The sequence below is a fragment of the Scleropages formosus genome, chromosome 21 (assembly GCF_900964775.1).
Source record: "Scleropages formosus chromosome 21, fSclFor1.1, whole genome shotgun sequence".
NCBI classification, from domain to species: Eukaryota; Metazoa; Chordata; class Actinopteri; order Osteoglossiformes; family Osteoglossidae; genus Scleropages; species Scleropages formosus.
The window spans coordinates 5,903,835-5,926,373 of NC_041826.1; the positions used below are offsets into that span (position 1 = coordinate 5,903,835).

Genomic DNA, 22,539 nt, shown 5'->3' on the forward strand with positions numbered 1-22,539 from the left:
AAATTCCCCTTCCTCTTTGACTCTTCAAAAACTTGCAGGAAACATTTACTAACGTGAAAAAGGAGAGAAGTTTGTAAAAACGTTTCACAGAATGCGGTGATGTTCTTGATCAAGGCTTAGATACTCGCCACTAGGTTGGAAATGGCAGCTCAATTCTATTTTTGAGCAAAGAACTTCCTCTTCAGCCCTCTTTAGGGGAAGAGGCACATAGGGCTGGACGCCCTTCGCTGCTGCCTTTCGCAGCTCGTCTTTAAAATGAGGCGAACAACACTTGACGGCAAACATGAGGTCACTTGCCTTCTCCCCGTGAAGCTTTCCCTGCCAAGTTCAGACACAATCGTAGGAACATGAGGGTCACGTCTTCCCAGAAGCCCCGGATCGTACGCACCACAGCCCTGTTACAGAGGAAGGGCAAGAACAAGGACCTGGATCCTTGCCGTCTAACTGAAGTGGAAGAGCAGGAGATGGGCTCTTGTGCAAACGGTGGCGGGGGGGAGATCCTATTCCCAGCGAGAGGGGGGTGTGGTGGTGCAGTGGGTTTGGCTGGGTCCTGCTCTGTGGTGGGCCTGGGGTTCGAGTCTCGCTTGGGGTGCCTTGTGACAGACTGGCGTCCTGTTCTGGGTATGTTCCCTCTCCCTCCAGCCTTATACCTTCTGTTGCCGGGTTAGGCTCCAGCTCACCACAACCCTGCTTGGGACAAGTGGCTTCAGCCACTGTGTGTGTGTTCCCAGTGTGAAGGCCCATGCCATTGAGGAGGGAGTGCTGAGTGTATGGTGTGTGCGGTGCCTGCAGGGCTTTAGTCCTTCCCAGGTCCCAGAATCTCAGTCTGCTGGCTGACACTTCACCCACACAGCACCACACTCCTTTCACAATCACCTCCTTAGACCTCTGCTCAGGAGAGTTCACCTCTGTACCGGTGAATAGTCTTGGGGCATTTCCTCTGTAAAGTGCTCTAGTGCCCTAGTTTCAATTTCTGATGGAAGGAAAAACACACAGACAGCCTCCAGGTGACTTTCAAAGCAGACAGTTGAGGTTGAAAAGTCAACTGGCAGCGTCAGTAACCCAGAAGGACTCGTAGAGTGCCAGTGAGACATTTGAAGAGGGAGCAGTGTTTGTGTTGGGGCCAAGGGCCCCCCGCCCTGTTCCGCCTGAGTTCATGGGCTCAGAAGAGTGGTGTGTGGACAGCGTCAGAGATGTGGTAGTGGTCAGCCAGCGCTTTAAAATGGGCGCATGGGGTGATGCCTGTGCTGGTACAATTCCTGGAGATTAGAGCACAGAGGGGGAAATGCTCAGTCAGAGATCACAGCCCTGAGCATGTTCACGCACTCACAGCCACTCTGGAGATTAAACAAAATAACATCCAGTTGTATAAACTGTCATAATAATGAGTAACTCTGGGTAAAAACTATTGCATAATAATAATAATAATAATAATAATAATAATAATAATAATAATGGTGATGACCTGAGTCCTTCAAAGCATAGAAAGGGTAAGTACCATACTCCTTTAATTGTCAGACACCATTGATTCTAATTTGCATCCTGGATTTAGACCAGAACACCACAGAAAACATATGAAGCAAATCATGAAACTTCATAACGAATGATTTACACTGATATATAATTGTTTAGCAGACACTTTTCCAAATCATCTCAGAGAACGAGTGCATTATACCAACAGAATGATTCTCTTCTTTATGTGATTTCTTTAAGCTTTTTCTATAACATAAAACTTAAAAGAGTATTCAATATACAGTAACAATGAGGAAAGATGAAATGCAAAAAAATAAGTGCAAAAAATTATTTTCTCATCTGTTGATTTTCAAATTCTCATCAGTTTATCAAATTCCTCTTCACTGTCAGAGTGTGAACCTTGTTCAACATCAGTGCTGCCTTGAAGACATTTTAAATGGCACTTAAGGTTCCAACACATGTGATCCTGACAATTTACATAAGTCATATAAATTAATAAATGGAGTGATAGACATGTGATTACATCAGATTACATTAGATCATGACTCTAAGACCTCATCAATGGTAGGATGTATCCTGAATTTGAAGTTGTTAAAATTTGAAGAAATGTACATCTTAGAATCAGGGAAATACAGTAAATCAAGGCTAATATGAAATACGAAAAGCTCCTTAAATTGACCATATCTGCAACAAAATACAATGAACTTAATTTTTTGTACTAAATTCATGGCTCTGCATCACACCAACAAAAAGTCATATATTATTGTAACAAAGAAATTGTTCAGGGCTTTTGTTGTGTCTTGCACAACAGAGCCATGGGTCTGTGGTTTGGTTGACCACGGTATTACTGTTGTGTAGCAGTGTCACTGCTTTGTGTGGTGAGAACAGTAGCAGCGGAGAGACAAGTTCCCATGGCCAGAATGTGTTCACAAAGCCCTGTACATCAGTGCTCCGGTGGTGCTGAGCTAGAAGAAGAGGAGCAGCACAGGTCCCCTCTTCTTCTCACTAATGCTGCCCATTTTGTCTTCTCCCAGAAGCATGGTAATCTAACATTATCCCTCCTTTCTTGACACTCATTTGCCAGAAATCTATATTATGCACAAAAAAACACTATTTTGCTCTGCATTCACAGTCTGTACTCCATTCTGGAGAAAATCTGAAGAATTCAAAGGCTGGAGCTGGAGAGTACAAATGTTGTGGTTGGGCCCTTTTACTCTAGAGTGTCAACTAGAGTGTTCGTTGACATACCAGCAGACATCAGCACTTTGCCCCTGCTGGTTTAATCTTGGGGGGTTGGGGGGTGATGATGGCACTGCCGTTATGGTGTGAAAGCCTTTAGATGCTTCATTTACAGAGTCTCCAGTCTGTTACCCTATGCCCAGTCCAATACCAAGCTCCTGAAGCCAGAGAGTGATCAAAGGATTGCACCTTGGACTGCACACAAGGGAATGACAATGCTGGGTCTCCACCCAGCACTCAAGCCCCAGAGAAGCCAAGTCACACTCTGGGCTCAACACATCCTCAAACCCCCAGACCAGAGGGAGGGGGATGGGGTCCAATGACTCACGGTCACAGGGATGGGTCCACCCTGTTCTCTGGAGATGCAAGAGCCACATGCTGCTGTGGTGTCCACCCAAACACTGATGTGCAAGAGCAGGATGGACACCATGACACAGAAGGACTGTTTATAGAAAGTGCTGTAAACATTGTGATGACCAGGATGGGCAGGGGTACACGTTAAAGTCCGTTCACTGCCCAAACAGAGTAACAGTAACATTACAGAATTAGTAGAATACAGAGTGGAAACCTCAGTCTCAAGATGTGACATCCCACAAATGTGGAAACAGCCTTGAACACTGACATGGGTATCTTAAACGGCAGAGCAGATGTCAGACATTGGCAAGATAGCAGAGACATTGTTGTGAGGCTTGTTATCTTGGCAGTGTGCACTCCTAATACCATGAATCCATCAGAAACAGAAGCACTGGAACAACGACCAATGTACCATGTCCACTAACCCCTCTGTTAGTCTGTTTTAATGCAGCTGGCCATCATTTAAAAAGGTTCTAGGTGCGCTAGTTCTTCCGTTCAGAACATTCCCATTGGTAAAAAGAACGCCGAGGAGCGCTGGTCCCATCATCCCTGCCCCCTGCCATTACTAAATGTGTCTACAGAAGGTTGGCGATTCCAAGAACCTGGGAAAGTTGGAAGGTATGGCTCACACGCTCTGAAGCCTTAAAATGAGAGCACTTGCGTTTCATATTTTTCCACACGAAAATAAAATAAAAGCACATGGCGTTCCTTGCATATTTTATCAAGTCAACCAAAGCTGCCATTTTGCAAAATGTGCCCTCCCCCCACCAGCCTTTTTGAGTACTGGCAAAAAACGCCTTTCAGAGTCCAAACCGTTTGTTGTGGCTGCTCTAGTTTCCTCTGTGAAGAACAATAAGGTGAGTGATATGACTCCTCCCAGTACTGACACTCGCGTGGGACATGCACAGTGAATCCTGACCTGGGAGAGTCAATGGTTCAGTCCAGCAGCTGCTTTTTGTGTCCCGGGAGGAGAGTGCGTGCAGGGCAGGGCAGGGTCCTGGGAGCGTGCTAGAGAGGTGTGGAGTTGAATGCTTGGAAGGAAGTGCGCACAGAGTGCTGTGTTCCTCTCCCCACCCACCCCTGGGCTGAGCTGGACGTGGAGGGGTTGCATTTCCTTAGTAAGCGCCTGCTGGCTGCAGCAGTCCCACTCTGCTCGGACACATCGGGGAGCCACACTGAGATCTGCCTCACCGCTTACTCCACAGGCTTCACTGCGGTAGGTGTGCGGGGTGATTCTATGGCGAGCGAAGGCAAGACTGCCAATGACGAGGAAGGAGATTGCCAAGGTTAGGGACAAGGTTAGGTTTATGAGGAGGCCACTAAAAGTCACTGTGCGCCTGGTCCTATGCCATATCTTGAGTTTTCTCACCATTTGTCCTGTTCGGTGTTCTGGTTTAATGAGTTACAGGTCATGCCTGAAGCACAACTCTTACTGAGCATGACAGGAGGTGAGAGGTGCTGAGAATTGTGCAGCCATGCAAGTCAAGCTGTCCGAACTGGTTTGTTTAACCATGCTCTTCACACACACACCTTACAGGAAGGCAGCGGTTTCACTGTATAGACGCACGTCCCCTGTAGAGGCTGTACCGTTCACTGTGTGAGCTGCTATAGGTTCATCTAATGGTTGTAAATGGGCCTCAGTTTAATGAGGAAATCTTCAGCAGTGGCTTTTGTTTATGGGCACATTTGTGCCGTAAACCCAGTGAGGGGCAGGCCAAGGAGAGGGTGGAATGGTGGGATAAACTGTGCGTCGATGATGCCACAGTTGGGTTGTTACGCCTGAGGCAACTCCCGAGATCATTTGGTCCTCACCAAGCCGTCTCGCACTCTACTGGTAACCTCGGAGCTAGAAGCTTTGCTGCTGAGGAGCCACTTATCCAGGGGTAGAGGGTGGTAGCTCACCATCGGAAAGCTCTGTTCGGGATACAATCGTATTGGGCGATGTGGGATAATTTGGCACGGTGAAGGGAGATGCCCCTGGGGACTGGAGTCTTATAGAGGGGGAGGTCTCGGCTCCAGTGTTTCCCCTCCTGGCTCAAGCCCAGTAGCAGCATTTGATCCTGTCGCACTGTTATTGTTTTCGCATCAGCATGCCAACAAAGCAGGTCGGCTCACAGGCACATTCATATCAGGGTGTGCCCACTAAAATTAATGACAATGCCAAGAACCATATCCTCCCAATGTGAGGTTACTTTTGTGAAATTCTGTTTTCACACTCTAATAATGAGGCAAAGATTTTCACAAGCATCATGGCTCTGCTTATTCAAACGGGGTTCAAATGTGTCTTTTCAGCTTAGGGTGTTTGTGTATTCAGCGTTGAGGGCAAATGCAGCCCTCAAGTACCAAAGATCTCAACATCCATAAACCTTCTCATCTTGTGATCCCAGCTTCTGATTCAAATGGAAACAAGATCGAGCCGAAAAGGAAGTCGCCCAAAACTGCTCTCCCAGGGTAGAACAGCATTTTAAAAATTTTATATTTGAGGTACAGATGAACATCTGACTTCCCTTGGGCATATTAAACAGGTAATGAAGTAACCATTCAACTGGGCAGCCTTCTCCCTCAGTCTGCATGTTTGAATGGCGCGACAGTAAATTATATTGGATTAAAAATCATGAGGTATGCAGTCTTTCAAACTTTGTTCTTTCCTTTCAGTTTTCCGAGAAAAACAAGAGGAATAAACTTGGCACACGATAAATCAGACTGGGAATTTCAACCTTTTGTTGGTCATAAATCTTATTCCTTTAGTCTTCCATACAATATCTCAATATGACAGAAGTAGTTGCAGTAGTTATCAGTGTGGAGCCTTAATCTTGGCCCCAAGTCTACAGTGGACTGTTAACAACCATCACGAATACCTTTCTTACATATATATGTTCTAGGATTGGCTGCCGTGTGATGCTGTAGTGGTTGCAAGTTCACATATGCTTAGATGTTATTGAAACGTTCAGTGGCGTCACACTGCAGCTTGCCTCAAACCTTATTGACTGTAGCAGTGTGTGCAGTGTGCAGCATTTACATCTGTATAGCAGAGATTTCAGAGCTGAATGAAACACATGGTCCATTTGAAAATACATCAAATTCCATAAAGGAACAATCTCGTTGTCTCGTTCACAATAGATTTCTTTATTTAGCAGTTGATTTTCTCCAAACAACTTCCGATGAACTCTATATAGCGTTATCAGCCCACACACCTTATTCAAAAAGTTGACTTACACGGCTAGATACACTACTTACAATGGGTCACTCATCCATACATTAATAGAACACTCTCTCTCACACACACACACAATATGGGTGAACCTGAAGAGCATCTCTTTGGACTGTAGGAGGAAACCCATGCAGACACAGAGAGAAGATGCAAACTCCACACAGCTCAGTGGGGATTGAACCCATGTTCTCTCGCACCACCGAGGTGCTGTAAGACAGCAATACTACTGGCTGTGCCACTGTGCCACCTTGTTATGTAAATACCTTTTAAAAACAAGGGGTCTGCTATTGCTTTCCTGGTATTATCTGGTCGTTACCAGTGCAGGCTGATTTCTTTAACTTTAAAGCATCACAAGGTGATGGCTGGGAGTTCTGCAGTACGAGAACACAAACCACATCTCTGAAGAAAAGAACCTTATTCACTTCCAGTCTCTCAACTGGCTTCAGAAAATGTTAAACCATCAACCGCACCCAGGTATGTAGGCAAATTCTGTGGTGTACATTGGTTTACCGGGGGGAGCAGACAGTTGCAGGGAAAAATGCAATATTCAAACTGAATATTGTGTGAGAGATGAAAAAAATGTTCTATTTGGGATTTATAGTTCTGGAGGCAGCTTCATCCTGCTAGTTCTTTGAACTGGTTTTAAATTTGCCAGCATCACTGGCTTTTGGATGAATCACAGCCCATTCTGAGGTGCGTGTAGCGCGTCGTCTGTTATGCACATCCATGTCTTTAAATGCCTCATAAACAAACATTCATGCAGGCTGACAGTGCATTCCTTGCTGTCGATGCGGGCCTTCTGGTGGGGACCTGCGGGCCTCCGTTGAGCCATGGTACTGTGTTTGGAAACAGCCTTTGGGGGGTTTAGAAAGTGACAGAAACGCGCTGGGATGGAGCATGTGATTTTGCGAGCCACGGCTGTGTGTTTGTTAAAGGATTTGCAATCAATATGTAGTCACGGTGGAGAAAAAAAGGATAATATTCTGTGATGAGTTTTTTCATCAGTAAGCTGCCCCAGTCTTCTTACTTTGGACCATTATGTTGATTTTCATAAATGTCTCTCTGAGCTCCACAGTATGTCAATGTCCTGTCCTCAATAGTCAATTTAAAGACTATGGCCCCGCCTGACCCTCAGGAATCAGGTCCGGCTGATAATCCTGGCGGCGTGCATGACCAGGCTCCTGCGTCCCACAATCTCTTTACATGTGTTTTGCAGGGCTATCAGTAAACAAGTCAAGGGTCAAAAATATTTCATTAGGCGCAATCACCGGTAGCTGCTTTGTTATTTCCTCTGGTGCTGATTATTTTATTGCCTTACTTTTGAAACCAAAAACACCCTGAACAAACAAAACCCTCAATTTTTGGTTTCTTTATGGAACTATAAAGCTAATTATCTTTGGCAGCTGGATAGCTAATACAGCCAGCGCATTGAAATATTACTTGATTTCTCAAAGTTGATATTTAAAGAAGAGTTATAGAAATAATGATGGATTCCTGATCAAAATATTTTTTTTATGCAATACCTGTTTTGCTGTTAGTTTAGTTATATTTGCACAAGACTCTTAGAGATGTGCAAACATTTGTTTGTATAATTAAACATTTAGGTATGGCTGTTTCTGATAGAGTGCATCTTTTCGCAGCACTTGGCTCTTGGGGGCGCTGCACAGTTTGCATTGCTTTCCAGCAGGGCTGGTGGGGCCTCCAGGCCAGAGGAAGTGTGGCCTGGGAGAGATAAGCCCCTGGCAAGGCTGCCGTTCGTTTCGTGGAGGTGACGACTACGAAATCTCACTTTCTGCCCATTGTTGTTATGGGTTCAAAACCGAGGGTCTTTCCCGGCGTTAACGACTGAATCAAACAGATATATATCAGAACCGATTTTCTCAACGTACTGCAGTTCTTTGGAGAAAAACACTCCATGAGAAAACGACTCAGAACACACTCGCTTGCGCTCACTGGTAATGGCCAGCGCTTCCTGCTTGATTAAAGAAGTCGAGCGGTGTGTAACCACAGCAGATGCTGATTACATGGTCTCTATATTGATACAGTAATTAGGCCTCTTGTAGCTCTGTTATATTGCCCTGTGGCCTCAACTAATCCTCTTGCTTCCCCAAGAGCTTGGGGGAAGTGGTCTGTGGCCAGGACATTGTTGTCCCAGTCCCGTTGCTGAGTACATAGAAACAGAGGAGCGCGCAAACAGAAAAGCCGAGCCCCAGGCCTTCAAGGCATTGCGGAAAGAATGTAAACACGAGGCAGAGTGAGTAAGAGGGCGAGCCATTGCTCCCTGGAGCATGAGTCTGCTGGGAGGGCTGAAGATCGAGAGGTGATCTCAGGCCTGGTTGCAGCCAGAATGCTGCATGGAAAAGGGAGTTGGGTTGGAGGGAACACCCATTAATCAAGGGTTTCTCTAAGGCAACAGCGTCTGTTACTGCGGACGCACAACTTTCTCTGCAAAACAAGCACCTTCAAGGGACATCCATCTGGAGTTCCAAATTGGTATGCGTTGATAGGAGTCCATGTTTGCCTCTGCATAGCTATGACATGAACATTCCCAGACAAGCAACAGGATTGCATACTTTATCAATGGGATTGTCACATGGAGCTAGGACATGGAAATCTCTCTCACGCTTGGTCAGAGAAAAAAAAATGTTGGGCCATTTTAAAATTGCATTTTGCTGGGGTGGATTATGGTGACATGTATTGATTATGTGCTTATGTTCTAAGAAATGTCAGGTCTCAGGAGCAGGTCACTGTCATAATTTTCTACACTGTAATACAACTCATCATTGCAGAACCACTCTGGGGATTCCTATGTCATTTAATGTGATTACAGTAAATAGTATGAGACAGAGGTAAAATTAACCATTTAAAAGGCCTTTTCTTGACCATTCCAAACAAAACATGGCAACATGGCATGCTGTGATCCAAAAGTGTATGTGGCTAAGTCAACCTTCTTCTGGATGGGAACCAAGAGGCCTTTAAATTCAAACCCATCTCTCTGTAGTTGGTCTGATCAGCTGCCTTCTGAAGTCTCACACTGCTGGGTCGGTAAGTTGATACTCAGCTCATCGGCAGCTCTGTTTTTCTGTCTCTACAGTGCTGCGTGCAAAACTGCCCTGGACATTGTCGACTAATACCATCTCCCTTGTCAGGTTTATTTGCTCTTCTGATTGCTATATTTTATCTGCACTGCTCAGGCCCGCTGTTGTGCCCTAAGTGGGGATCTGACTGGGGGTGGACACATGGTCATGGACTGGCACAAGTTTTACTTTTCAAGGCTGTACTAGAATGGTGCAGCCACTTCACACATGTCTATTTGTTGACTCAAATGGAGGGGGCAGTGTGCTGAATTTGGGTTTTACCAGATTTCTGTCGGTCCAACTAAGAACCACAGACAGCAGTACTTAAAAACAGTAGATGTATCTCTCAAGGAGTAAATTGTGTGGTTGCGTTTTAACTATGGCTGTAGGACTTCGGTCTTGAAATGGTGACAGAATAATTTCAATAACTATACTGTATGTTTTTGTTGAGTAAGTTGTTTGTTTGCCAATAATGAAGGATTTAAACAGCAGCTATAACTCAGAAGCCCAAATTGAAATTTCGTTGGCTAGTCAAACAGTCTGCCTTCAAAATGATGTTCCTCAACCATGGCATTCTCTATATGGCGATAGGCAATTGGCCCAGCCACTTGCTTGGCATGCTTTTCCTTCTGAGGTTGTTATTGGCCACACTGCTTTCTTGCAGGATGTCCTGAGCTCCTTTCCAAGCATCATATGAACCTTCCTGCAGTGTCTCCCAGTTGAAATTACTGGAATTAATAGCTGGAATCACTCTAAAGAGCTCTGTGTGTGTCCGTTTCCCACCTCAGATTAGATTTGTGGTCGTCTTTTTTTTTTCCAAAGCATCCAGAGCAATAGCCAACAACCTGAGCTCATGGAAGGCATGATAAGGGACAGAGCAGTCAAATCACCGAAGCATTAATCTCCACCGTAAATTACTGCATACACACACACACACACACACAGAGAAAGGCCAATGAAGGGTGACTTTGATTCCTGGCTGTGAAGGATGTGCATTAAGGTGCCTGCTTCTCCATAACACAGAGAAACATTTTCTAAAATTTTGTTTTAAACACGGGTAGATGTATGACCACACATAACCATCTTGGCCAAAATAACACTTTCTTATTTAAGGAAAATGTTTGGACAAACTGTGATATAAGGTCAGTTAGAATCTGGAAAGTATCTGGGCTTCTGAAGAAGGTGTGTACCTGGTGATGGTTTAATGTTGTGTTGTGAGTCTCACAAACTTATTGTGATGTTTCAGCAACACTGAGATGGTTGGGTCTTTTGATGAGACCGTTAAGGAGTCCTACTTGTGTACAGTTTTGTCTGGACCTTGTGGGAAGGTACAGTGTACAATGCTGCAGTACAATCCTGCCATCATCCAAGACCATCGTGGGAAATACCAGTGCTGATGGAGAGCCGCAGCGGTTGGGATTGGCTGCAGGCAGAAGCTGCTTCTCCGATCTCTCCTGGATGTGGGCTGCCATATGTGGCGGCAGGTCGGAGACTTGTGCGGGGAGGAGGGATGTGAACAGGCCCCTCTCCAGGGCCCAACAGTGGTCCCTTTGTTTACCCCCGAAGACACAGTTCTTCAAAGCTCCACTGTCATGGGCCTTCCATACAAACTGGGGTAGAGCAGATTGTTACAGTATACTAACATGCCCTTTGATGGTCTTATTAAAATGACAAAGGACAATATTATCCGTTGCCACTGCTGGGGTTTTTCATCGATGAGCCAATCCAACAAAGCAATATTCTGTAATGCCATAATTAGCTTTGTTTTGTGCTTTGTGCCAGTTACCTAATGTTCACGATATTTATAAGGAGGTGAGGTTGAATTTGAATACTTAGCAGAGCAAAAACAGGGTAAACATAGTGCTTCTCGGTTTTTTAGGTTGTTCTACACATGTGGTATCTTGGAATGCTCCGATTAATGTAGAAAAGGGCTTTTATATCCACAAGGCAAGCTAGTGGTATTTTTGTAGGTTTCTTTAAAGTTTACTTAAATTATTTATGGTTTCCAAGAGATTTAATTTGGTCTAGACTTTCTGACAATACGGGCCCATAAAAGGCAGTCTTCATCAAAAAGCTCAGCAGTCAGCCTACAAGGTTTATAACGCTTATGGATTGCTTTTAGGTTCTGATATACGATTTCATTATTTTGTGTTCTTTAGACTATTCTAAATCATTCAAGGTCATTTATGCCAACTAACAAAGGAATATGGTAAATCTGTTTTTACCCTCTACTTGTATTATTCTTTGTGGCTTCTTTATTTTTACCTTTTTGATGTGGATAATTAGCAGCAGATGCTCGATTGTAGATTGGTGACAGCTGAGGATATTAGGACACTTGGAAGATATTATTACAGCTTTTGACACGTGGTGTAGACATAACTACTGCCTGCTACACTGATGCATGAGCCAACAGTGAGTGCATAGGACTTGTGCACTATGAGTCTGGTCACAGGGTCCTGCCTCATGGTCTGGTCTTGGGTGCAAAAGACTAATTTCTGAGCAAAGCTGGTGGACCTGTGGGTGTGTATTCCCGCTGGCAGGGCCAGCTTCAGGCTTGTCCACTCATGTTTAACTAGTAAACTGAGAACTTGATAATAATGGGGGGACAAGGGGGTGCAGGATCGGAAAAGAGGCAGGCGTTTCCAGTCCGGCCCCCAGACTGTAGAATTCCGACTTTATATATTCTGGGCTGCTCTTAACCCCCCACCCATGCATGTGTGTGTAGGGAGAGAGAGAGGGAGGGGGGGGGGGTGGTAGGAGGGAAGCTGGAATGGGATAGTGAGAGTGAGAGTTATAGAGCGGGGACAGCACACGGAACGGCCACACTTCCCTGCTTTCAGCTGCATGTGCTCCTCGGCTTTTGAGCCCTAAGTGTGAGGCTGGTCTCCTGCCTGCGATTGGCCATATATAGCAGCTTTTTTCCTGGGACGGAAAGAAGAGACGGGGAGCAAAGAGGCAGGAGTTTTACCGTGCAATCTGGGGAAGACAGACGCGCTCACGCGCACACTTCAACTCGCACTTTTGCTGAAACACCCCTTGGGATTACCCTCTCGGTTTGGACCCCCCCGCCCCCCCCGCTCGTGTTAGACCCCCCAGTCCTGGACGGCATGCGCCAGTAGAGTACTGAGTGAAACGATGGCCACCGCTGTGTTCCAGGTAGGTCCGCGCGCTTGTCTGCTTGAAACCTGGATGGACACTCTTGGCATGTCTGGAATTCTGTTCCTCTCCTGTGTCCTTCCTGGAATGGATTTTCCTCGTACGTGCTCGGTCCTACTTGTTTACATACTTTTGGCAAACAATAATAAACCTATGGCTTAAGAACTGTCAGATGTGCGCAACAGTAGCTGCTAAAAAATGATGTCGAGAGGAGTGCAAGATTTATTTGCTGAATTCACGTGCCAAACAAGTTAAAGTATATGGACAAAAAAAAAATAATACGAAGGTTTTACGGAATATTAAAAGTTAAGTTTGGATTGCAGCAAATGGGCTGTTGGATTTGATCCTATATCAACAAACCCTGTTGATAGAAGATGAGTGGTAGATATGGCAAAAGTGGTTTTGGCAAAAATCCTGTGTGCTGGCAGAGTGTCTATGTGTTGATTAGACCTGGATCATTTCTTTCGAGTAGATAAAATAGCTGGCAGCATTGAGGTGGGGATGAAGATGCCTAAAGCCAGCCGTGCATTCCAGTGGATATTCCTTAGTATTGTGCTGCTGGCTCTGCAGTTTTTTAAAAAGCTCACAAAACACTTCTTATGCTGTAGGGTGGTTTCAATTAAAAAGTGATCTCGTATGGATCCTCGTACCACTGAGAAGTGGCAGTCTTAGTAAATGAAATGTGTCAGTGTTTATAACATCTGTAACTGCTGGGCTTTCTCTCCCTCTTGTCCTGTGACTTTCTGAAGACCTTCTTTCATGCTTCTGATGGCGCCTATTCCCGCGCCTGGGGTTCGCCTCTAGCAGCGCACGTGCTCCATTCTCTCTGTAGAGCACCTGTCTGATGGGTGTGATGGATCGAGTGTGAAAACTTGAAGCTGTCAGCTGTGTGTGCGCTTAACAGACCTCATCTTCGCAGCAAGAGCTGGACAGCCCCTGGACTCAGTCCTTCTGCTCACTTTCTCATACCCCTACAGGAAATTGCTCCCCATTGCTCACCGCCGATCTGGGGAAAAGCACAGTCCAGGGAGAGGTCATGGTGTGGAGACTCAAACAGCATGACCCTTTGGTCAAAACCTGAGAGAAACGGCCAGCAAACTGACCGTATGTCTAATCAGTATGACGGGAGTCATTACATCAATGGCAGTTGAAACATATTGCTTTCCTTCGCAAGCTGTTTGCAGTTGTTTGTACTTTCAATAGATTAATGTGTCTTATCAAGCCAAATATCCACACCCTGAACCCTACACAACAGCTTGATATTTTAATATGTATCATGGGTGGGAAAACCGTGTGTATTGCAGCCATAACTTTAGTGAGAATGCTCAAAGTTGACCTCAGTCAACTGGACATTTTGGGAAAATGTCCCATAAATTAAAAGGGTGTTCATTGCACCATTATAACGTATTTGTTATGAGACTATTTATTTTGTTTGTGAGATGTGAATCAGACTGATACCTACTTCTATAGTCGTATAAATGACTTGTCTTTTGATTACACCATTTTTCCAATTTATCGCCTAAGAACATTCCACGTCTCGCCTCACCATGTGCAGAATCCATATTAACTGAGAAACGTTAAGAAACGTTAAGCTGCATGTACGACCTCGTTTGGGCACAGGGATGTTATATATGTGTGGGAATCGTGGATGTTCAGTGGCAGAGGTCCAGAGAGATATGGTTTTCCTGCTTTTGCGGCGAGAACGCTCCCTTCTCCACCAGCTGCAATTGCTCATTCCTTTCCTGTGGACACGGGACACATCTTGATGGATGCTTTGGTCCAATAAAATACCACCAAATTATTAAGTGGGATGAAAAATAAAGTATAATCTCTGGGTATATAAAAGCGCAAAATGTGAAGTTGGAATGTGAACTTGAAAAGTAGTCCGATTTTTCACTATGACATTGAGGGCAGCTGAAGTCATGTGTATCTATTTTGTGGTTCTCCCATGTTGTAATTTAACTGACATACTCATACTCTTGCCATTTAGATCCTGAGGTCATGCGAAGATGTGGTGCTCTTGGCCGAAATAATCAGTAGGAGAAATATTGAGAGTTGCTCAACAGACGACAAAAGGAAGGCATTGGGCTTTCGGGTTTAAAAGATGTATTGTGTCATTGTCATTTGATGGGTTTTGAAGATTCTTTGCATATGTTTTCATACTCCTTTTATGCATGACGGGTGGGAGGGTGCAATCCAAACATACAATGCTGTGTGCTGTGTGTGTAGAATTGAGCTTGGTTCATGTCTGTTTTGAAGTGGCCCCCGTGTACAAAATGTAAAAGATATTTCCGTTTTTACAGCTGGTATTCTGTGCTTTGAGAGGTGGCATTACAGAATTATGTCACTTTGTTTTCCTTCCTTCACGTAGAATTATCAGGATGGAACGATTTGGCAACAATTTCTGGTTCAGTCAGAGAGCGGCTATAAAGAAGTGTTTTTACACCATGAATTAATGGCGAACAGTTCGCTCCCACCATGTCGTGAAGTACAGCCAGTAAGGCTACATAATAGATGGTTGACTTGTTGATTTATTCCCACAGATTGGGGAGGATCAGTCATCTGAAGAATAACACTTCTGTGCAGCGATCTGCTTTCGGCTGAAAAGCACGTGTGTGTGTGCGTGTGTGTTGTTGTCCTGAGCCGCCGCAATCGCTGGAACGAAAGTTAATCATAGACTTGTGCAGCCTGTCTGCAAAATTGGAAACATTGTGCCTTGCATAACATGCCATTGTTTGCACAGCTTTCCAAGCATTTTATCAGCAGATACCTGGAGGCTATTTTTAACCCTTAAAAACTCATAAACTCTTTAAAAAGTCATGAAAGTCTAATTTTGTTCCATATTCCGCAAATAAATTCACCATCTATGAACTGTGTAAGCATTTTCTTCTTGCTATGGCAGATGAGGGCTATGTCCTGGTACCAGAGATAATTTGAGGTCCTATCAGTTTGACTAGGTAGTAAAACTTGCTAATGAAGAATAAAGACTTCCTAATGAAAAAATTTCAATTTTTCTTTTCTCTTTTTTTTTCTGGATCCCAGTGGAGTATTGCTCATATTGTGGCAACTCCTCTCTGTTAAGCTGCATGCATTTGTACATTAATAGTTCCCAGGCTATCAGTGGAGGTGAGAAATCTCAGTGGAGTTTATCACTCTAATAATCACCATAGGATCCTCCTTCCATAGAAAGGAAGTCATCACCCCCTCCAACTACGTTGAGTAAAAATAGCAGAGAAGCTTCCTGTTTGATGAGTTAACTGCAGCATGGTAAGAGCATGCACAACTGACCGTAAAGTTTAAATTTTATGGAGATTACGGGATTGTAATCAGCTGGGAGTGTGGTCGTGCAACAGGATAAACCTAATTGTGAGTGTTGGGTGTTTCCTTCATTTGTTTTTATGAGGTCATGCTGAATTAGAGATAGACCGCATGCAGAGTCTGATGTTCGTGGAGTGAGAGAGCACTGGCACTTTTAGTTTTGTGCCTTAGCACCATCACACCCTGTTGACCCTCATACTCTGACCCTCATGCTATTGTTAGGTCCTTCGCCCCTCGCCCGTCAGATGGAATGACTCATTTTCCCTCATTTTACAAACAGGACTCTTAACAACCTTGTGATGTAAAGTAAGAGCCATGGATGGTAGCTTCACCACGTCATTATACGTGATCATGGAATCTCTCCTGTGCAAGAATGGAACATATGGATCTATCTGAAGGCCTGTTTTTCTTTCTGCACCCTACAGCCCATTGCTCTCCCCAGATTTCATCCTGAGACTGAACTGAGGGTTTTTATGAACTTTTTTATTATTACTCATTTCTGGAAAAGGACTTCTACTCCTCCCTCCATGTTCCTCACACACATCCTTTCGTTTTAGGAAAAAATAACTTACTCCTTACGAGTAGTCGTAATCTATGCCTTGTTTTCTCACAGTCAGCGCTGCCTGACTTCCAAATTTTTAATGTCTCACAGTTGGCTTTTTATCGTCTCGAATGGAGTTTTAGAGGAAATGGCTGAAAGTCATGCATATGTGAAGTGGATCAGATATCTTGCACATAGCTTGTCTAAAAGAGGCTTGGCTTTGCCCATAGCTGTGTTAAACCCAGTGGAAGTCATTTAGAAGAACGCTTGTGAAAATATCCTGCTGTATTTTGGAAAAACTTTACCTGAAGGTTAACTGTAACCCATTAATGTTAAGGAGATTAAAATAAAACCATAATGGTCCATCACATGGCCATGTAGTTCACATTGTGATCACCTCTAACATTCAGAGCTTAGTGTACAACTTGGTACAAACAACAAAACAGCTAGGTAGACCACATTATGCTATGACCTTAAGTGAAACAAAGTAAATTCTGATCTCCAAACAGTCCAGTCTGCCATGTTTAGTGCAACTGACAGCACAGTGGTTAGACATATTACCTTTGCAGGTATTTATTTAGCAGGCACTTTTCTCCAAAGCAACTTCCGATGAACTCTATGTAGCGTTATCAGCCCACACACCTTATTCACCAAGGTGACTTACACTGCTAGATACACTACTTACAATGGGTCACCCATCCATACACCACATACATGATGGGTGAACCTGAACAGCATGTCTTTGGACGGAAACTAGAGCACCCAGAGGAAACCCATGCAAACATGGGAAGAACATGCAAACTCCACACAGACTGAGCAGGGAATCAAACCCACATCTTCTCGCACCACCCAGCCGCTGTGAGATATCAGTGCTACTTGCTGTGCCACCATACCTCCTTTGGATCTGAAGGTTGTAGGTTTGAATCTTGCCTGTTGCTCTAGTGCCCTTGAGCAGGGTACTTATTCCAAATTGCTCCAGTCAAATTACCCAGCTGTATAAAGAGGTAAATAATTGTGAATAGCTTAAAATTGTAAGTCACTTTAGAAAAAAAGTGTTTGTTAAATGAATCAATCCAAGATTTCATCATGGACTGAACAACGCAAGCTCTGGTTGTTATCTGAAGAGCAGTGCTGTTAGTAACTTCTTGAGTTTATGGTTTGTAGTGTGGCTCAGTTGCAATGTTTCAAGCAGTTAAGGCGATGAAGCTTAACCACAAGCTGGTACACAGCAAAAACCAGTCTCAGAGAACAGGATGTAGTGGTTCCCAGTGCCAGCATTCCAGCCTGAATTCCCACAAAACATATAATGTGCTTTAATGGGGAGAATGGATTGTTTCTTCGTAATGGTGGTTGATTTGAAAAAATTGCTTCATGCAATCAAGCAGCCTGGCTCCTCTCATATATAATGGTCATCACTGACTAATGGTAATAGTTGGCATGCACTTTATACTGGTTTTCCAGACTTTGATATGGGTTTGCAGTTTGACAAGAGGTTTTTATTTGTGGCTATGAATTTCATTGTCTCCAGTAATTATGCCAAACTTGCAGCCTTCAAGTCTCCTTGTCAACTGAGTATGGACAGCTCCATGATGTTCTCGCAACTGCATCCTACCACAACAGTGAAGCAGATCTTATGTTCTCAGTTGACCCTTTCTCTCTTATTCAGACTGAATTGAAATGTAAATTGACTTAGACTAGTATAGTACTGACGCAGTATCCTGCAGATATGACCATGACTTGTGTGTTTCAACTATTTTTTGGTTGGACTGGATAGTCAGGCCAACCCAGAGCCGCTTTTGTACTGGAGAACTTGGCAAATAAGTATCCGGCATACCCCCTGCAAATATGTTAATAATCTAACTGTCCACAAAATGACTCTCAGAGCATAGTTTACACTGCAGGATGGCGTGGCTGTTTGGAAGTTATTTAATGTGTTTAGCAGGGGTTTCATAAAAGAGTGGAAATTGAAAGATTGCACTTTTATTCTTACTGAGACTTCATTTCTGTTTATTTATTTAGCAGATGCTCTTCTCCAGAGCAACTTCCAATGAACTCTATGTAGTATTATCAACCCACACACACCTTATTCACTGCAGTGACTTACACTGCTAGATACACTACCTACAAGGGGTCACTCATCCATACACCAGTGGAACAGAGTCTCTCAGTCCCTATGAGTGAACCTGAACAGCATGCAAACTCCACATAGACTGACCGGGGATTGAACCCACATCCTCTTGCAGCATAGAGGCACTGTGAGAGAGCAGCACTACTTGCTCTGCCACCATGCTGCCCAGGCAGCATTGTATGTTCATTTGGAGAGATTTTTAAAAATTCTGTGTACCTGCAGCGGAAAACCTCTCTCAATACAACGCACACACATCTTTGAAATATTAATTTCAAAGAGCATATACTGATTATGTTCCCACAACTAATCTTTTTTTACATTATTTAGTAGGTAGTATTATCGCTCATAAAGGTAACCACAGAACTGTATGTTCCCTGTAACTTAAGAGTGAGATCATCAGAGGCTGTCATTGCTGATGCTCAAATTTACATTTTCTACTGGTGTGGATGAACTCACAACAGCAGGTCGCAGCAAACAGGACTTTGCGGAAACCACTTAGATCCAAATAACGAGATGCATCTCAGGTGGAGATCAGTAAATGTACCTGTACAGGGATGGCAGCAATGTTCCCAGCACTGAGGATGAAGAGTGTGTGGATGGGATGTATTCAGCACAGCAGGCTGTTTGAAGGGGATCCAGCAGCCTCTGTCCTGGTGGAGGGACAGTACTTTTGCCCCATCTCTCTCTGGTCCAACAGACCTCTAGTACTGTGTCTATAATAAATCTCTGGTGGAAGTCCAGGTCTAAGGGGCAGTGTTTGGATTGTAGCGCTGATGTTTCGCACATGTCCTTTCTAAAAGGGCTAAAAGGTGATCCCAGGTCATACCTGTTTGATGACCCACTTCTGCAGGTATGACCGTTTCTCTGCTAGTGACTCTACAACATGTGAAAGACATGCCCAAGCCTATGCCTGGGCATGATGTGACACCGCCAATGGGTAAGAGCAATGATGAAACCTGAAGCCTTTAGATGACTCTGGGGGGCCACCTGAGAAAAGCTTGGCACCCTCCACCCCCACACCATATCACCCCTGTTGAGTCAAGTCTCTTATCAGCCACTCGGTCAAGCTGTGGAATGTTTATGGTTTTGACGTTCATGGCAGAGAGCTGTTGTGTTCGTGTTTGCTTTTCCCTTTGATTTATGCTCAGGCCATGGAAATAAAGGCCGGAAATCCACAGCCAAGTCCTGCCACGCTGCTAATCTATCAGCTAAAGCAGCACTAAACCACAGGAGCTGTTTTCCAAGGCCAAACTGGGGGCCAGTGGCAAGAAGGTCATTCTCTTATTGCATTGTGTCACGCGTTGCTGCCATGCTTCCCTGCTTACTGAATGTCATAATCATATTGTTTCTTCCTCTTTTCGCTCCCATCAAAGATTTCAATCTTATCAGTTATTCAAGACAGAGGCGATGACTCGTGAAATTCGTCATCTTAATTTGAAAAGAAATCCATTTAATGTTTTCTGGCAGCTTCTATTTTCTTCACACACTTTTTTTTTTGCAAAGTTTCTGCACTGTATTGTTCTTGATTGTACAGGATAAAGCAATAACACACACACAGTCTGAAATCGCTTGTCCTGAGCAGGGCTGCAGCAAATTGGAGCCTAACCTGGCAACACAGGGCATAAGGCTAGAGGGGGAGGAGACACACCCAAGACAGGATGCCAGTCTATCACAAGGCACCCCCAGTAGGACTCGAACCCCAGACCTGCCAGAGAGCAGGACCTGGCCGAAGCCACTGCACCACCACACTCCCTAAGCAATAAAACAATATCCAGAAATGAACATACGGAACTGGTGGGACTAAAAAATAAAACATAAATGCAAGCTCAGTGTAAAGAAGTTTTATTAAACGCTGGGCTATTGAAATTTTATTTTTAATATACGTATGTGAAGTGTTCAAAGGGTTAGAAAAAAAGTTTTATTTGTACTGGAGACAAACAGCAGTACTTGTTCTCCTTGCAAGGAAATGCAATATGAGAGCCAACTCTCTGCAGAATGAATGTTATTTTGATAGAGCCAGTTTCAGCAGGACCTGTGTCTGCCTCCAAAATACAAAAACACCCATCTTAAGTAGCTTGTATTCAGATGTCGGCAGTAATTTGTCTGCATGGCTGAAATCAGGTGTCACATACACAGAATAGTCAAATCCAAGCACCCTGTACCTTCACTTCCTTGGCAGTGCAGCTGCTTGGTTGTTGATCACTAAATGCCGCTCCCTAGACTACCAGTGGTGGCTCGTCTAAACCTGTTGTGATCTGCCGATCAAGTCGGTGTACGTGGGCTCCTGACATGGACGGTGTTGGTGGGAGATCAGTTTTTAGCTGGCGCTGTATACCTGCCAGAAATAACTTGACCTTCAATAACTGAAATCTGTTGCATAAATTCCTCTCATGATTAAACTTTGTCTGCTTGTTTAATCTCATCTTGTACTTTGGAAGGAGTGTAATTATTAATTTTTTTTCCGCTTCTCTTTCCCACTGAGGTTATGTTAGGATTATTAAAAATGTAAGGGATTTGTATGTTATATCGGCATTGTAAGTTTTACATTGTTACCTAAATCCTACACTATGCTTGTGGATTCATCGTTTAACACTTGTGGTGTTTTTAGCAAGCAAACAGCCTGAAGTTTGACCCTGCTGTCAGGACTTAACTAAACAAAGATAGAAGAAGGGCTAATGTGTGGACATTATTTCTCGCAAGGACAAGTGTAAACATGGCAGCGATGTGGAGCGTGTCAGGAGGGGACGTGTACAACCCCTTCATCACTGAGAGGTCTTGAATCCCTCCCAGCAAACCCAGTGCCGTGGCTGAGCGCTATGTCTCATCCCCTTTGTCCAAGTGCTACTGCAGTTCCAGGCCCTTTTATGGTAGAAGTTCTCCCTCCAACCACAAAACTTCAACTCTGGCTCTAGCAGAGTTGCGCACAGTTGAGCAGGTGGGTGGGCGATGATGGGCGAACGGCAGGCGTTGTCATTGCGATGCTGCTGGACACAGGAGGAAGCACAGAGGTGGAGGAGAGAAAACAAGACAGACCTTAAGATTCCACCCAGACAGGCTTTGTTGACAGGGTGAGGCCTGCGGGCACCTGAAGCACCGCAGTTCAGCAGCCTCTTTAAACCCAGAGTTTCCATATTAGTCCCGAGTCTCGTTGCCTGAAATAGAACTTGGCCACAAAGAAAGCATTTTATTTGCTGCGCTGATATGAACAATGCGGGGTCTCTATTAGTAATTGCTGCATGAGGTATTGTTTAACGTGGACACACTTCACATAAATCGCATGCACACAGGTTTGGTATGTTTGTGCTAAGCTTGGAAGGCACTAGAGTCATTACAGTTTCATTCAGCCATAAACATAACTTCATCCTTTTAAAATACACATTACCTGCTCTTAAATCCCAGTACATTACTTTGCACCTTTTTTTTATTTCTCCCACTCGTCGTTCCTTACTACTGACATCACTGCGTTAACTCATTTTGAAACATAAGAGAAGTTTAACATATTGGTTTGGATGTAAAATTAATAAATTGACTATAGTAAATAAAGAATGAGAGCACAAAGTGTAATTGTGTAACTGTTATTCTAAGGATATGATCCCTATTTAATTTCTGTTGTAGCTCGGCAAACAAGGTCTTTAAAAGTAATTGATTGCTCCTGCTGTCAGGGCAGCATTCCCTGTTTGACGTGGACTCTTGTCTAAGTGTAATGGATTGGGGCTTAATGTTGTTAATGCAAACATTCCTGGAATGCATGCAAAAACACAATTACTCTTAATTATATTGTCTTCATCTGGGAGCTCTATCAGCATTAACGCACAGTGGTTCCGTTGCACGCAAGGAAAATGCTGACAAAGAGGGTCTCTGTGTAGCCAAACGCAGACTTTGACCATTTTTTCTCAAGTGTGCAGTTTTGCAGAGGTTTTGCGAGAGCGTGCAAATCTTCTCGATCAGCTTTGCTACCTTTATTTAATTAACCCCTAAGCTGACCCCTTTAAAAGTTTTCCTTCTAGTCTGAGATGACACTGACATGCTGTGTGAAGTCAGC

The 22,539-nt window shown here is 44.1% G+C and overlaps 1 protein-coding gene across 7 annotated transcripts in view; it reads left to right on the forward strand.

The window, feature by feature from the left end:
* LOC108924275 (tensin-like) overlaps nt 1-22,539 on the forward strand; it is a 144,671-nt gene that overhangs the window by 51,778 nt on the left and 70,354 nt on the right. Inside the window, exon 1 of one of the 7 annotated variants that reach the window (XM_018735534.2) lies at nt 4,173-4,282. The exons of 5 other annotated variants lie outside the window; for them this stretch is intronic. Coding sequence is in view for 1 of the 2 variants with exons in the window: in XM_018735532.2 (XP_018591048.1) it covers nt 12,490-12,510 (21 nt within the window). In the remaining variant the exon portion in view is untranslated. Of the gene's footprint in view, nt 1-4,172; nt 4,283-12,170; nt 12,511-22,539 lie in introns of those variants that run through there. One more of the 7 variants, XM_018735532.2, reaches the window with a different exon arrangement.